General features: G+C 48.1%; 1 protein-coding gene across 1 annotated transcript in view; it reads right to left on the bottom strand.

The window, feature by feature from the left end:
• Positions 1–15,772, bottom strand: part of WNT9A (Wnt family member 9A) — a 56,843-nt gene that overhangs the window by 15,439 nt on the left and 25,632 nt on the right. Inside the window, exon 2 of the mRNA XM_050892704.1 lies at positions 3,599–3,858. Within this exon, the coding sequence (XP_050748661.1) occupies positions 3,599–3,858 (260 nt within the window). The remainder of the gene's footprint in view (positions 1–3,598; positions 3,859–15,772) is intronic.

Below are 15,772 nucleotides of genomic sequence, written 5' to 3'. Positions count from 1 at the left end.
ACCCCTGATGGTTGGGGTAGGAACCATGAGCACTCCTTGTTCTTCCCTCTCCCCCTGAAAAAAAATCACTGGGTCCTACTCCAGTCCAACAAAATTGTTAACAGAAGGCACCTGAGGGCTGGGACGCACACAGTAGCCAGCCTGTCACCCAACACAGCACCTCACTCAAACGCCTCAAGAAGTAGTTTACACCTCAAACCTTTCACACACAACCCTTTTTTACACCTCCATGCTCACCTGCAGGGATGCGACAGCATCTGCTCCCCCCAATAGGTAAACTGAGGCCCAGAGAGACCCATGATTTCGATCCAAATAATAAAAGCCAGAAATAAAAAGCAAACATGCCAGTATTTATAGCTCCTCATTCTCCGGCTATGGAAGCTGTAAACGACTGCATATTTGAGATGCAATTCCAGAACAGCTTTGGATCCGACTCAAGAAATCCCCCACTCAAAAATAACACAAGTGGATGGTGACAGTAGTGGATATATCTGTAAGCTAGTGTGTCAACCAAGGACATGCAGAGATACTGCCAGGTCATTTTTGGAACTGTTCCTTGGGAGGTTCATGGTAGTCCAAGCAAGCTCATGGGGCATTACCCTGGGCCATCCCCAGAGCCTGCCTTCCCAAAGCACTCCCAGGTGCACATGGCTGAACTTCAGCAGAAGACTGATGCAAATCCAGTCCAGGAGACCAAGGTTTGGTCCTCCCAAGGGGGCTGACTCAAACCAGATTGTGGCAGGAATTGTCTGACCATTCTACTGCTCACCTGGAAAAGAAGAGCAGGAACCTTCCCCTCACTGGAAGGAAGGTTAAAATAAAAAAGGCTCAACTCCACACTCGCTGAGGACACCGTAAAGAGTGGTCAGGGTTGAGAAACCAAATTTGGGGGTTTTCTCTCTTTGTTTTCTCCCTGAAGTTAGACTATGGCCTCTGGCACCCCAGAAACATCTTCAGCATTGCAAACTCTCTCATTGAGAGTGGTGGGAGAATTCTTTGCTTAATTCACACAACAAAAACTCATGGGTTTGCAGACCAAACTCCTCTGGGTAGAAAATGCTTTCTAAGCAGCTTTCATCTTCTGTAGGCTAGTTCAGCTTTTTCTAGGTTACACCCTAGGTCAGACTGCCCACATGCCTGTCAGAGGGTTGCCACTGCTCCCAAGCCTCTGTGCTCCTGGAGTGTAGAACTGGCCTCTTGCCACCGCTACTACTTGTGCTACAAAATGGAGAGGTACCAGTGTGCTAACAGAAAGTCCTCGATGGAATAGGGCATGTAAACCCTCCTTTGGGAGTCTGAGACACTGCAATTAGCAGCAAAACAGCCTGGATATGGTCCGGTTTAGTAGACAGCCCAAATCTACAACCTGCTTGAAGGCCTCCTGGTTTGAAGCACTGAATTCAGAGTGGTTGTGAAATCTCAGCAGAAAGTCAGTGCCGTGCAACCACAATGCATACCAGGTTTGACAGAAAGCCAGGAGGAATGGTTCATTTGCCAGGTTCTCCCCCTCCATCAGTTTCGGCTCTATTCCTCCCATTGTCCATCACCGAAAGCTTCACAAATTCCTGGTGCCCATCAGCACGGGTATCATCTCGCCCGCAGGCAGCTCAGGCGGCTTCCAAGCAAGTCCATGTGACATTTGGCTCTGGCCAGATTTAAAGCCATCTCCGCCACGCACTATTTGATTGCACCAAGATATTTTGTAACAAGATAATGAGCTTTAAATCAATGCAGGCATTCTAACCCCCAGTGCATCGACAGCCTGCCGTCCGCAGCTATCCAGTTTCAGCCATTTCCAAAATTGTTCGCGAGTATCCAAAGAGGATAACAAGTCCCTTAAACAATCCCCCGTTATTTTAAGAAACAGGCTGCATCAGCCCAAGTTGCAAACCAGCAGCCAGGCTGTTCTGGTGACCAAGTGTAAAAATGGAGGGAGAAACTTTTAAGGGAAATGTGGGGGGTTTGTGATTTTTTTTTTTTCTCTCCTTAAAAAGCTGCAATAGTCCTGGAAGAGAGGAAGCAAACCCACACCGACATATTTGAATAGCTGTGTCTTAGCGGGTGATACATGTGCCCATTTGCCCTGGGGTATCACTTGCTGCAATGCTGAACCAGGAACCAGCAGCTCCTGGAGAGGAGGAGAAAGATTTACAGGGCAGTGTGTTATGCAGCAGGAACAACATCTGAAGGATTTACAGCATCAGTGGAGGGCAGAGATGTTGCAGGGGCATAAAACATGGAAGAATGAGACAGCAGGCAGAGCCTCGCAACCCTCAGAGCTACCATTTATTACACGGGGTCCTGACAAGGAGGGGAGGGGGGGCACGGTTCTTGATGGTGTTTTAAGGCAGCTCAACTTCAGGCTGCTTTGAAATATCCCTTGCCGAGGGCTGCCCACGGGGGCAGGCACATCTGAAGGAACAAGCTGTGGCCTCCAGGTGTCAGCATGAGAAAGTGGTTGGCTTTCCCAAGGCACCACTAATCCAGGGACTCCTCTGGCATGCGGGGATATTTTTAAATGTCTTGCAGCTCTGGCTGGACCTCTTGGGTTTCATAAGGACTTTCCTTGTTTCCACCGCAGTCAGTGACAGTGCATTAGTTAAGCCCCAGCGCTTCTGAATTACTCCTTCTCACTAATTAGCAAGGGAGGACACTTGGGAAACCTCAGCTCTTATCTTTGAGCACATCGGACCCTGGGTTTTAGGTCCAGCTTCATCACCGAGTGCGAGACTTTCTGGAAGTCACAAAAGCCCTCGAGACCCATGCAAGCTATCTGTAAAATGGTCCTGCTGCACCATTAGCTGCAGTCCAGAAATAAGAACTGGATTTTACTGGGAGGGTACAGGAAACTGGACTATGAGGTAGCAGAAAGGAAGGAGATAAAAATACCACCTGCTCTTCCAATACTCTCTCTCAGCTTCTGGTCATCTCCACCTGAGCTGCTGGGAAGGGGTGTGAGAATTACCCACTGCTCACATCCAGGGAGCTTTTCCCTAGGTAGAGCAGTAACAGGAGACACAAACATTTGCACGTTTTGCCCTGCACTGCGATAGGGCTCCCCTTGCCCCCACTAACGGGGCAGCACAGAACAGTCTGTTTTGCCTTATTTCCCTTAACAAGGCATTTTCACAACTTCTTTCCTGAAAAGGTTGGCATAATTAATAGGAAAAAATTAAAATAATTTAAAAAAAGAGGGGACAGCTTTGGGAACTTCAACACCTTCCCCTCCAGCAACAGGTCAACTTCCAGCAGAAGTGAGGAGCAACCATAGCTACTGGCTGCAGACACATGCACAAACATCTCCAGCCTCCAAGGAGAGGAGCCATGGCCAGCAACGGGAAGCAGACAGGGGTTGCTTCACTAGCACAACCACATAAATTACCACCATATAGCACATCCTTTGCCTGCCGTGCACTTTCACAGATGAGCTGAGCCTGACTTGGTATTTACCTTCTACAAGCTCTTTTTCGACCTCTGGGGAGGAGGTGACCCGCCGCTGGCAAAGGATGCACCAGGATGACCATTCTGCGAACTGCCAGGAAAGCCGACGGGTGCAAGGGGTGCCAGCACCCCCAACCAAGACCCCCACCCCGCTCACCTCTCTTTAGCAAGCTGGCCCGGTAGCGACCCTCGAGGGTGCAGTTCCAGCGCTCAAAGCGAAACTGGTACTGGCACTCCAGAGCACTCATGCTGATCGCCTCCATCAGGGTCTCGGCCACGCCAGGGTCCCGCCGGCACATCCTGCGCTGCTTCTTCTCCAGCTTCAGGCGGTCACAGACTTTGTAGTGGGCTTTGATGGCAGCTTCCTCCATTTCTGAGGTCAGAGGGAGGATGGTCAGGGGTTCGTTCCCCGTCAGCCTGCAGAGAAACAGAGGGGCACAGTGGTGAGGAGAGAGAAATACAGCCTATGGTAGAAGTGGGGGCCATGGTGGGATCGGGCTCTCCCTGGCTGAGCACCCATGTGGACTTGCTGATGTCTGGGTGAGGAGTGATTTTACAGTGAGGCTCTCTGCAGTGTGGGTGCAAGGTGGGAGCAAGAGAAGGGTAAGAAGCAATATTTGGATTTATGTTCTTTACCAGCTCTCACAGAGCTTGTTCGGACATAAGACCTTAGCAATCTCCACCACAGGACTGTGTTGAAAACTGAAACTGGAAAGAAAAAACCGAAGGTACCTAACTGCATGAACTTGGGAAACTAGCAAAAAATACAAGAGCACAACAGTCACTCTCCTGTGCATAAATACAAAAAATAATTTTAGCATATCAAGCAGAGCCAGAAGTGGCTTGGGAAGTGATAGAGGATGATTCATCCCACCAGACCAAGAGACACACCGAGAAGCACATACAGCCACCCTGCCCTCAGCAGAAGAGATTCTGTCATAAAACCTAGCGAGCCACAGCCTGAGACTTGAGAGCAGGATACACTTTCCAAGTGATACTGCCAAAAGCTTTTACAAGGTAGAACGAGCTCAAAACCTAAAAAACGACCTGAAGAAATTCGTGTCCCTTTGCCTTCTCCCCTACCCTGCCTTCTCCAAGCACAAGGTCCTTGACTCGTACAATGTGCAACAAAAGCAGCCAGCGTACTGTTCCCGGTGTCAAGTGACGAGCTGCTGGAAAAGGACCAGGCTGGCATCAGCCCCAGGGAGCAGAGAGGCTGCCGGAACATCTGCTGGGCTCATGAGCGGTTTGTTGGCCAGGCTGCCCGCACCCCACTCTCCTGGCTCTGCCCTTTTCCGGCCAGGTGCCAGTCCACGCAGTCAATGGGAATCACTATGCAGGGTTTCAGAGGACCTGAAGACATGCTTCCCCAGCCAAAAAGGAAGAATTGCTTAAAGCCAGAATTGAAAACATGCTGGAACATTGCAATCCTCCACAGGCGAGCACGGGGATGGGTCGCAGGCTCAGACATCTCCATCGCTGCAGGACCACCGGGGGAAATGGGGTGATGGGCACGGGAAGGGAGCACACGCTCACCTCCTTCGCTGAACACAGATGGATCCTGGAAACCCTTTAAAACCCCATCTGTCCCGCAGGAGCAGTGATTTGTTGTTTCTTTTTCTAATGAGGATTTCTCTCTAATCAGCAGGATGCATCCTGCCAGGAGCAGAGTCCCTGAGGGCAAGGAGCTAGGATGCTTTAACTCCCAAACCTCCTTTGTACAATGGGCATAAAATCCTGACCTGAGCCACAGCCAGCAACATCCAGTACAGATCCAATCATTACTGGTTATTTGATGAGGTGATTTAACATCAGATGTCTAGAGGAGGGAGAAAAAGATGGCTGGGTTGGGGTTTTGATTTTTAGGAGAACAAAGAGATGGGCAGGGGAATGTTCTCCTTTAGTTGCCTTCAAAAGTATTAGGATAGCCAGGAAAAACACTGCAGTGGTAAAAATGAAGAGTCAAAGTGATTTGTGGGAACCATGGAAAAGTAGTGTAACCCAGTGTAAGTTTCCCCAAAAATAGTTTTTTTTCCCCAAATTCTGCTCCCCCAAAATGATAAACACATCCAAAAGGCCAAACATCAAGCTCCATCTGAAGCACTGACAAATGTTAACCCTTACGTTTTTGCTTTGTCTTGACTGGGACAGAGTGTGGACTTGGTCTCAACCGCTCCCCAAGGAGACGGGACACCACCCAGCCCTGGTGCCTCGTTAACCAAAGCTCCGAGCAGGCTTGTTCATGAGAAAAGTGCCTTGGTCTGAGCTTCACAGTAGTAAAGACCTGTAAGGTCCTCCAGGACATTCATTCCTGGCCTTCATCAATACTTCTGCTGTGAAGGTTCATTCCTGAAAGCTTTCACAGTTGGTGCAAGAGATATCCTTGACTGGCAAAGAAGAGAGAGGGAGGCACAAAAGCATTTTCTACAGCTCTCCCTCCCCAATTTACCTTTCCAACTGAGCAGGTACTGTTCAGCTAAATGTTCTGGAAAACACAAGCTCCAAGTATCATGTAGCAGACGGCTATCGCAGTGAGCAGGGATACAGGAATTAATCCTACGGCCAAGATTTCTGCAGAGCAATTGGTGATTTTGAACCCATTCCCCATCCTCCCCCTTAGGTGCTTGGCTTTGAGATACTTCAAAGTATGGTTTCCCACAGATCAGCCTTGCAAAACTTGCTGATAGCACGGCCCAATCGCATGTATCTCCACTAAAAGTCACCTAAATAAAAACTAAATAAAAAGCCAGGGATAGGGAGAAGGTAGAAAATAGGATTCACAGTGCTGCACAATGCCAGAGGACAGGCCTCCAGCAGCCACTTAGAACTAGTGGATGGAAAAGTCCTGGGAAACAATAGAAAATTGAAGCATTAAATGGACTAATTGTCAGCAATATCCATTTTCATTGCTCTGTGCAAAAGGCTTAGGTAGGCGTTCACCAGCTCTGATACCTGGGACACATGGGTAACGGCCACAGTGAGCTGAGAAAGCTGGGCCAGCATGCAGACACCCACTTCACCCCTTCCCGAGAAAATAACCCAAAAAAATAACCCAAAGACAAGACACCAACACGATGTCCTATAGAGAAGGCAGAATACCACCTTTTCCCACCTCCTGTTTCCTGACCCAGCTCTGCCCTGTCCTCACCTGTTAGAGAAAATGGGACATGGAAGTCCAAACTGGTGAAAAACAAGCCATGCAACGCACATGCTGAACAGAGACCTGTCCATCACTGCCTGGCTTATTGCTCAGACTAATTTCACTGGCTTTCAAGCCGGTCTGAATCAGAGCGAAGCAAGTCAATTAGGAAAGCACCTCCAGAGCAAGACAAGGAGTAAATTTAGGGGCTTTTCCTAGCCAACAAGCAATGAAGCTCTTCCAGGTGAAGACCTCCATGAGCAAAAGCAGCACACGTGCATGCACACATACGTTTTTCCCTCTCCAGCGCTGGATGAGTGCCCATTTCAGCAGGGGAGACCGATGCAGCAGCCTCAGCTCTGCACACGCGTGTGCCAGCAGCCCCGGGAAGAGGGGTGAGGTGGCACTTTCCAGAGCATGGCATCAATAATAAACAAGCGCAGGCAGAGCCAGGGAGAGCCGGTGCCCCCACCTGAAACGCTGCCTTGGAGCTGCCACTGCATGGAACCTTTATAATCCTATAAAGCCCTTTTATGAAACCTAGGCTGAGCGAGGTCCCGTAAGGCAACGGTGTCAGTCGGATGCTTTCTCAGCTCCTCACAAAGACCGAGCTGTTCCTTCCAAGGAAATTTTTCGGGAAGGGGGGGTGGTTTTTATTTTATACACACCCGATCCACAACTGTTACGATTAAACTGCCAGCCAGCACTCTGTGCAATTGTATTAGTTTGGATCGAGGGGGCCGAGCATGAGATGAAGGTGTGTTTGTCCACTAGGAACTGGGAGAGAGACCGAACAGCTCATTGCACACAACCCAGGAAGCTTTAACTCTCTGGAAATTAACTTTGGCCTCTATGAGAAAAATATGAATCTACCAAGTCAAGAGACTCTTTCTGCTTCAGATTTTGACGTAATCTTCTGTGCACCTTGCCTGACTTCTGCTCTGAGTGGCACACTTGCGCTGTCCAGACCTCAGGAAGGACCTGGTTGCTCAGTGCCGTACCCACCTAGCTGAGAGGAACCTTGGCAACATCATCTGCACTATTCTCCTTCCATTTCAATCTGTCACTGGTTTGAAGCCAGGAAACCAGAAGGTTTATTATCACCAGATGTAAATAGCAAGACCTATCCGGTTTGCACATACACTACTGGAGGCATTTGGCTGCCTTGGTTATGAACTTCATGTCAAACATTGTTAATTGCTTTGCTCTCCTGGAGTTCAGACTCCAATCACCCAGGCTTGGGAGAGATCCCAAACACAGTCCCTGCCACTGCACAACTCACACCGATAGCTGCGTAGCCAAGTTTTATCTGTAGCACCATGGAATTATTGCCTTTCCAGACAGGCAATTCAAGATGGGTCCTGCTTTCAGCTCATCTCGGAAGTCAAGAGTTTTTATTGCCTCGTCAGCTCACACTTTCATCAGTGTCCCTGTATTTTCCCTGGTTTAACTGGGGATTTTCCTGATGGGAATTTGAGGGGCATTACACAGAAGTAAGGCGCCTGCATAGACCTGTGAGTGCACTCTCGTTTTTGACATGCTCAAGAGTTTCCTTTGCAAGTGCCGCCAGAGACGCAAGCCAAGGTGAGCTGCTTTCCTGCAAGGAAATTCCTCTGCTATACCCGCCTGGAATGACAGGCCTGCTGAAATATTGCATTCCTATCCTGGCACTTCCTCCTCTGTCAGGAGATTTATCTGTGGTATATCTGTACAACGACCAAATTGACTATTTTCACTTTTTACATGAACAATTTTCCTGCAGTATTGCTACTCTTCCAACCCTTTTTCTTCTCTTTCCATCACTTATTTCCTTTCTTTTAAAAAATTAAAAAATGTTTCTGAAAAGTTGACAACTTGAACACTAACCTTCTTCTTTGCAATACCTAGATTAATGACTCCACAATTCAAGGAGTCAGACTGAGTTATGCTGGACGCCAGGCCTATATTATTATTTTTGCATCCAACAACCTTCAGTTGCCCTGTCTCTCTCCCACCATCATACTCCCACACTGTGAAGCAGCTTTCCTAAATTGATTTACCATGGTCCCCCCATCCCATAAAAGCTAATCGCTATTTGAAGTATAAGAATCCAAAAGTCCAAGAAAACTCTGAATTCCATGGTGAGTGATGAAGACTTGATATTTGGAGCAAGAGTTGGCCATTGAAGAATCAACTCATTCTGCACTGTGTTGTTAGGGGTTTTAAGTGTTCACAGGCACAAGTGCCACCATTGCACTCACTAATTCAATGTCCTTTGGAGGAAGCCATCTGAAGATCACTCACCAACCTCAGTTCTGCTCTTCCCAGAGCTGTCAGAAGCATTGGTGGACCCCCAAATTATTTGGGATCAGAGAAGGCTTTCTCCTTTCTGCTACTAAATAATTAGTTCTTTATTTTCTTTCTGCCCCTCAAAGTCAGAACTATTTTTGCTCCAAGATGCATTGCTCACCCCAGTATTCATGCATTCATGTCTATTGCTGCCTTGCTTAGACCACAAAATCCAAAGCCACACATGCTAGTTTCAAAATTCTCTGCCGTTCTCCTAGCTACAAAGCCAAAGGTTTCCTACTTTGGCTAATGTATACACATGCAAAAAAATTCCCATATCCCCTTAAGTTCTTACAAAAAAATAATGCAAGGTATTCTCCAAACCTCAGCAAGGATTTCTTGGCTTTCACAATATCCTGCCACCTCAGCACATGTTAAGTCCCTTCATGAAGATTGCTGTGTTAGAGTTATTCACTTCTAGCTCAACTGTTCCTTGGTGTAATTTTTCCACCGATCTCCTCTGGCACGGTACTGTGACATTGTGGGGATCAAAGAAGGTGACAGGAGGAAAAGTGTTTCTCCCAGCCTGAGAAAGTGTCAACCATCCAGGGCTTTACGGGACAGAGCTAAACAGCCTACACTCCACCTAGAAATCAAAACCAGCTTTGCTAAAACTGTCTCTCCTGGCACTTTGCAAGGCTTCCTCCCCTTGTCATCATCCACAAACCACTGCCCCTTATGCACGTGCTAGTTCTTTTCCTTCAAGGTCCTTCCCAACCAACTCTGCTTTGTTTTCACCTCTCCTTTTTGCTCTCCACATCATTCTCCATAAACAATGGTGTCTTGCTGTTGGAGACCATCAAACAAAGCAAAAAACCCTTTGGAAACTCAAGTAACAAATACAGTTATCCTCATCACAACTGTGTCCCAATTGCTATTTTGATCCTTATCTTCTTCTCAATATCATGGTACACACACACCCAGAGCTTTTCTTTAGGTGGCAACCCCTCAAACGTGGGCTTCCTCCTTAGTCAGTAGTGCCCAAATCTCAGTTGCAGTTTCTACTTGCAAAGGAACAAGTAACAACCCCCACCAGAGACCACTACACCATTACACACTTCCACCAACACATGGTAGGAGCAATAGGGCCTTGCAACCTCACTGCATGCAGGTGGAAAGCAGCCATACCCTAGACTCATGCTCCAACAGAGAGCATGTGTTTCACAGAGGGAAATGCCTTCAAGTCCTTGGACCTGCTTCTGAGTGGTGGGAATTAGGAGGAGAAAAGCTACAGACAGCATGGGGGAATTTCCAACCCAATAGATCCCACTTACCAGGGAAGGAAGCATCAGTCTCCAGACGACTCCTGAAAAAGTATGCTCAAACAGATTTTCTTTTTTTAGGAGACATAAAGGTGCAGATTCTTGTAGGCTTCAGTCATTGAAACTTGTCTTCAATCACTCCTCTGCCTGGATAGATCTAGACAGCGGTTTCCTCTGGGCCTCTTCTCTGAGCATCTTGGGCAAGGGGATGGAGGAGTGGGCATGTAAGGATCCTGCTACACATACCTGCCAGGCTCTTGGGTCCTATCAAGAGTTATTTCCAGCATCCAGCAAAGAGAAACAACAGCTGCTTCTGGAAGAAAGAATTTGCTGGTGCAAATCTCCAGGTCTTCCCTTTCCGACACCGCTTTCCTGAATGCTTCTAGCACTCACAGCAGCCACTCTGATCACAAATCATTAAGCTCTTTTCAGGCCCAGGTGTTACCACAGAGATAATTTATGCCCGAGTTTCCCATTTTAGCCTTAGCTGAAGTTCACACAGAAGTCAGAGGACTCCTCCCAGGCCACTGAACACAGCAGTCCAAGGAAGTGAAATCTCCCCAGGCCAGCTGTCCTGCATTGAGAAGAGAGCAGGACCCCAACACCCTTACAAAGGGGCTGTCGCATCAGTTCAGAAGGGATTTTTCTGTGAATGGGGCAAGACGCAGATGGTTGCCTCCCAGATACGGGATGGCTGCTGCATGTCTAAATAAGCTTCCATGCAATTTCCTGCCAAAACATGCCCTCAACTTCTCCTGTACAAATTACCAAAAAAAAGTTTGGCACATAGTATATGAGGGCAAAATTTAGCAACCAAAGGAAAAATACTTCAGTGAATGAGTGGGGAATACGTGACTCAGTTCAGATGTGAAGGGCTCGAGATGTTCTCATTATGGTGCATTCCTGCATAGGACCTATGGGACCAAGGTGCCATGAGGAACAGCTATTTTTGCACTGTGGCAATCAGAAGCACCACAAGCAAATACTTCAAGCTGCTGCAGCGTTCCCCACTCATGCAAGGCAGAAGACCTGCACAGGTTATGAATTACAGCTAATAGAACTCCGCTGAAGTAAGGAAGCACTGCCTTCCCTTCTGCCTCCCTTCCCCCAGGGAGGAGGGCACAAGCAATCACAGAGAAACCCCACAGCAGAGGAAGGAATCAAACTTGGGTCTTTCAGCCCTTGGTGGTGTGCCTAAACCACAAGGCTGAACTACCTCTCCTCCTTCCCCCCCTCCTCCTTACAACAAACCTTATTCAGGAAGTTTCCAGTCCATCAGAGCAAAAAACATTTTTATTTTAAGTAAACGTCAGAGTTGCAGCATTAGATTCACCAGCATGGAGGTGATACGAGGAGAGGGCAAATATCAGGACCAGCTCTACAGGCATTTGCAATACTCCCTTGCAATTCCCATGGCTTGTGCTGAACCGTTCCCAGCACCAAACCACCTTTAGAAAACACTGCTGGGTTTTTGAGGGGGCGTTCAGTGTTTACAACTCAATGACTATTAGCTGCCCTTGGCTGGGAGGTCCCAGGTAGCTTGGCCCCAAGAGCTGCCAGCAATCTAATTCCACTGGAACAACCCATTTTGTCCGTAAGCGAGCAGAGGTGGAGAAAGGAGGCGGGGAGGGGGGGAGAAGAGGGGAAGGTTGTTTCCTCTCCCCTTCATCCTCTCAAGAATGAAACAGCAATCAGCGAGATTTACGAAGGATTTTCAACCCAACTTAAAACCAGCCGGTGAACTGTGGTGCCAGTGGAATGCACGGGCCAGGCAGCAACAGAGGCTTTCACTCCTGATTTAAGACGGCATTAGTTTTGCCCTTGGCAGCCTGTGCCAGGAATTACCCCCCACCACCACCAGTGCCCCCCTCCCCAGCTGGACAGCTCCTGGACCCCCACCAGACCCCCACCCCACGACCCACCGCTGCTCCTCATCCCAGCCACCGCTTATTTTTAATTCTTTTTTTTTTAGCTTAACATCATTTCATTTGGCATGAGTCCCACTAGACCATAGGCAATGTGTAGCTGTGAGTTTTGGTGCAGGGAAGCCGTTAAGTGGGGAGCAATGCAATGGAAGATGAAGAAATAAGCCCAGAGAAGAAAATAAAAGGCTTCTTTTAACCCGTTTAGCTCCACATGATGTGGAGGGAGGAAAGAGAGGTTTTCAGAATATTTTCCATGATAGGATGAATTGGCAAGAGATGCACACATGCACAACATATCTACACCCTATAGTAACACCTCCTTGCAGCAGGAAGGCAAAACTACCATAAGGTAGGGGGTTTTGTTTGATTGTTGGTGGTTTTTTGTTTGTTTGGGGTTGGGGGAGGAGTTTTGTTTGGTTTTTTTTTTCTTTTTTACACTGCTGAAAATCCTGCCTTCCCACAATCTCAGATCCCTGCTGCAGTAAAAAATAGCTCAGCTCCATCCCTGACATGGGTTAGAGTAGTTCATTTTGATCCAGAATTGGGCCTAACAGCTCTCTATAACGTAGAAAACAAGGGACATTTCTAGATCACACTTACAGAAAATATACATAGCCATCCCTCCCCCTGTCTTGCTTTTGACTAGTTTTTGGTGGGATTGAGGACCAGGAGAACATCATAGATGCAATGGATCACACAAAGGAATACAGCAAAAGAATTTATACCAGATTTTAAAGACAGCAGACTAAAGGAAACAGGCCAGGTGCTCAATGGCATGATTTTCTTGCAACAAAGAGTTGAGCCATACGCAAACTGTTACATCTGCTCCTACCACGAAGCCCAGATTCCTAAAAGCCAGAAAGTCATCTGTGCTATAAACCTGCAGCAATAGTTTTGTTTTTCTGTTCCAAGCAAAGAAAATCCAAGTTCATGGTCTTTCTCGGTAGCTTCCCTTGTCTGGGGAGAGCTGCACATAGCAAAGGATATTTAGCATTTGAAATCTGCACATAGCAAAGGATATTTAGCATTTGAAATTGAAACAAAGAGGACCAAAAAAACCCACAGAGTTTGTTCATTGTGTTTTTTGCACTGCTGCTGCTTTATATTTATTCCAGCAGGTTTACAAAGAAGGCATCGGAAAGCATCACTCATGGGGTAAGGGCACTCCCAGTTCCCAAAACACCTCCTGTCCATCCTTGTGGCTCTACAGCTCAAGCTACTGACGTGAAGCCTAACCAAGTCCTACAGATCTGCCCAAGGCTAGGGGCTCCACAGGGAGCGCTTTGCCCAGGGCAATGCAGGGATCGGACCTTTTGACTCAGATCAGGCGCAGCATTAAAAAAATAATAAGTGCTAGACACTCCAAGAATGGAGCCTTTTTTTCCAAACAGCGCATCATTAAACGGCAAGGCTCACTGCCGCCAGATGTTGTGAAGCCCAAAACTATGAACAGATTCCAAAAGGGATTAGACAAATTCAGGAAGAGGAGGTTCACCCAGGTGGGTGATGGAACACGAGGGCTTGAACACAGCCTCTGGCTCAGGAAGCCTCTAAACCACTGACTGCCAGCAGCGAGCAGGGCATGCCAGGAGATACATCACTTGTCCCACTTCTCCTTGGCTTCCCCAGATGTCCATGCCTGGCTGAAGAAACCTTTGGTTCAACCCCGTATGGCAGTTGTTGTGTTCTCAGCACCAAGACAGGTGCCTGTAAGATGCTTCGGCTGCAGCATTTAACCCACCTGCACTCTCCAACCCTTTGGATGACAGCAAGAACCGACCCAGCAGCGTCAAGCACACGCCACACACTAACACTTTGCAACACCAGGTTGACAGATTCATACATCCAGAGCACTCCACTCTTTCCTCGGAGAAGCTATCGCTGCCCCGCTCGCTTTCGGCAACCCCACCTCCGCGATCCCAGCAGCAATCCTGCCACATCCCCAGCAAGCCTCCCACCCACGGCAGCCCTCAGCGCGCCGGGACGTGGGCATGCCTCGCACGGCTCCAGCAACAGCGCGGCCAGCCATGTGTTAGTGTCAGTCTCTCCCACCCACCCCTGCCAGGGAACGCATCTGACTTTGTAATGAATCGCCCATTTGTCTCCCTAACACCTCAGCCAGCCCTTTTGTTAAATTTGGGAGATAAAGGCTTAACAGCTCCGCAGCACACATCACACAGCAGGACTTGGTCTGTTCCTTTCCCCCTCCCCATCCCGTCTGTCGGATAAATCGTGCTGTCCCTCCCGAACACTGCGCTGTCTGTTCTCGGCAGATGCTGCAGTTACATAGCTGCCCTTGCCCAGACCACAGAGATTGGCAGCCAGGGAAGAAACTCCTTGTAGCCAATGCAGCAGCTTCCCTCGCTGCCTGGAGATATCCCTATGCACACACGCACTCAAGCAGCACAGCAGCTAAAGAGAAAATAAAGGTTACTCTGCAGACAACACAAATCTCAGAAGCTGGGGGGTTTGAAATTGAACCTTTGAGGGAAGCACAGTGAATGCAGAGAGCTCCTTGAGTTCGTTGGGACAGAAAAACAACTGGGGAATGAGCTTCTTCCTCCTTCCACAGCCCCAGCTTTTGCATTCAGGACCTGGAGGTCCCAGCTGGAAGCAGAGATTGGCTCCTAATCAACTTCTGGACAAATGACAGCTTCTAGAAACAAGTATGCAGATTCAGGCAGAAGGGGGTTTTCACCTCCCCCTCCCCTCAAAACATTTTACCCAGCCCCTATTATATATCGCACGGAGGTCAGCTCGTGGAGTATTTAGATGGTTGGGTGGTTTGACACCTCATCTGATCTATTTTGGGAGCAGTTTACGGCTCTGCAATTCCTCCCCTGCACAGCAGCGATAGCTTTTCCACTCTAATGTCATATTATCCTCGTGGCAGGTTTAAAAACTAAACAGGTGAAAAAACAAACTTTCTGAGCACTGGAGAGAGCAGGATGCACGAGAGAGACATTATGGTGATGGGATGGTAGGAGTTTATCCCTGTTCTGAGCCCCAACAGAGATTGCGGGAATGAACCGTGACCATAGGGGCTGGTTTCTTACAAAACTCAGCAGGAGGATACTGAAAGGCTCTTCCATAAAGGTTATCCCATGACAAAAGGTGTCTCATGAATGTCTTTCTGAAGGAGCTTTGCAGTCCTGCGGTTTTACAAGCCTCAAATGAAACTTCAGTGGTCAGATCTCCAGCTAAGCAAACTAGCTCTGGCTAAGGTTTCAAACTCATCAGATAAGGATAAGCCACCAGTGCAGGAGACTACGTTCTTGCTGATGTATCCTAGAACAGGTTCCCATGAAGCCAACCAACATCACAAACCTTACTGTCTTCTGCTCCAGATGCAAGGGCACTGCGTGGTCTTTCCCTCACTGCCATCCATTGAACAACATTGCTCTTTCCCTTGATCTCCCCCAGCACGCCAAAACACTGCTCCTCCACACCACAATTTGTCCCAGGAAGAGGGAAAGAACAAACAATGTCAACATCTGCCATCAATATCCCGATGTCCGTTCATCACCATCAAGAAAGGCCCAGGTCCCACACCATTATAGGAATGGTGCAACCTTTCCTCAAAGGATTGAATCCATGCACAGTTTTATGGAAGGGAAGCAAATGCTGTAACAGTGGCTAATCACAGGCGATGAATAAATGGATATTGATAGCCAACA

Source organism: Gymnogyps californianus, chromosome 2 (assembly GCF_018139145.2).
Source record: "Gymnogyps californianus isolate 813 chromosome 2, ASM1813914v2, whole genome shotgun sequence".
In the NCBI taxonomy this organism is placed as follows: Eukaryota; Metazoa; Chordata; class Aves; order Accipitriformes; family Cathartidae; genus Gymnogyps; species Gymnogyps californianus.
The sequence above is the reverse complement of the archived record's forward strand: the minus strand, read 5'-3'. Positions and strand labels throughout refer to the sequence as shown.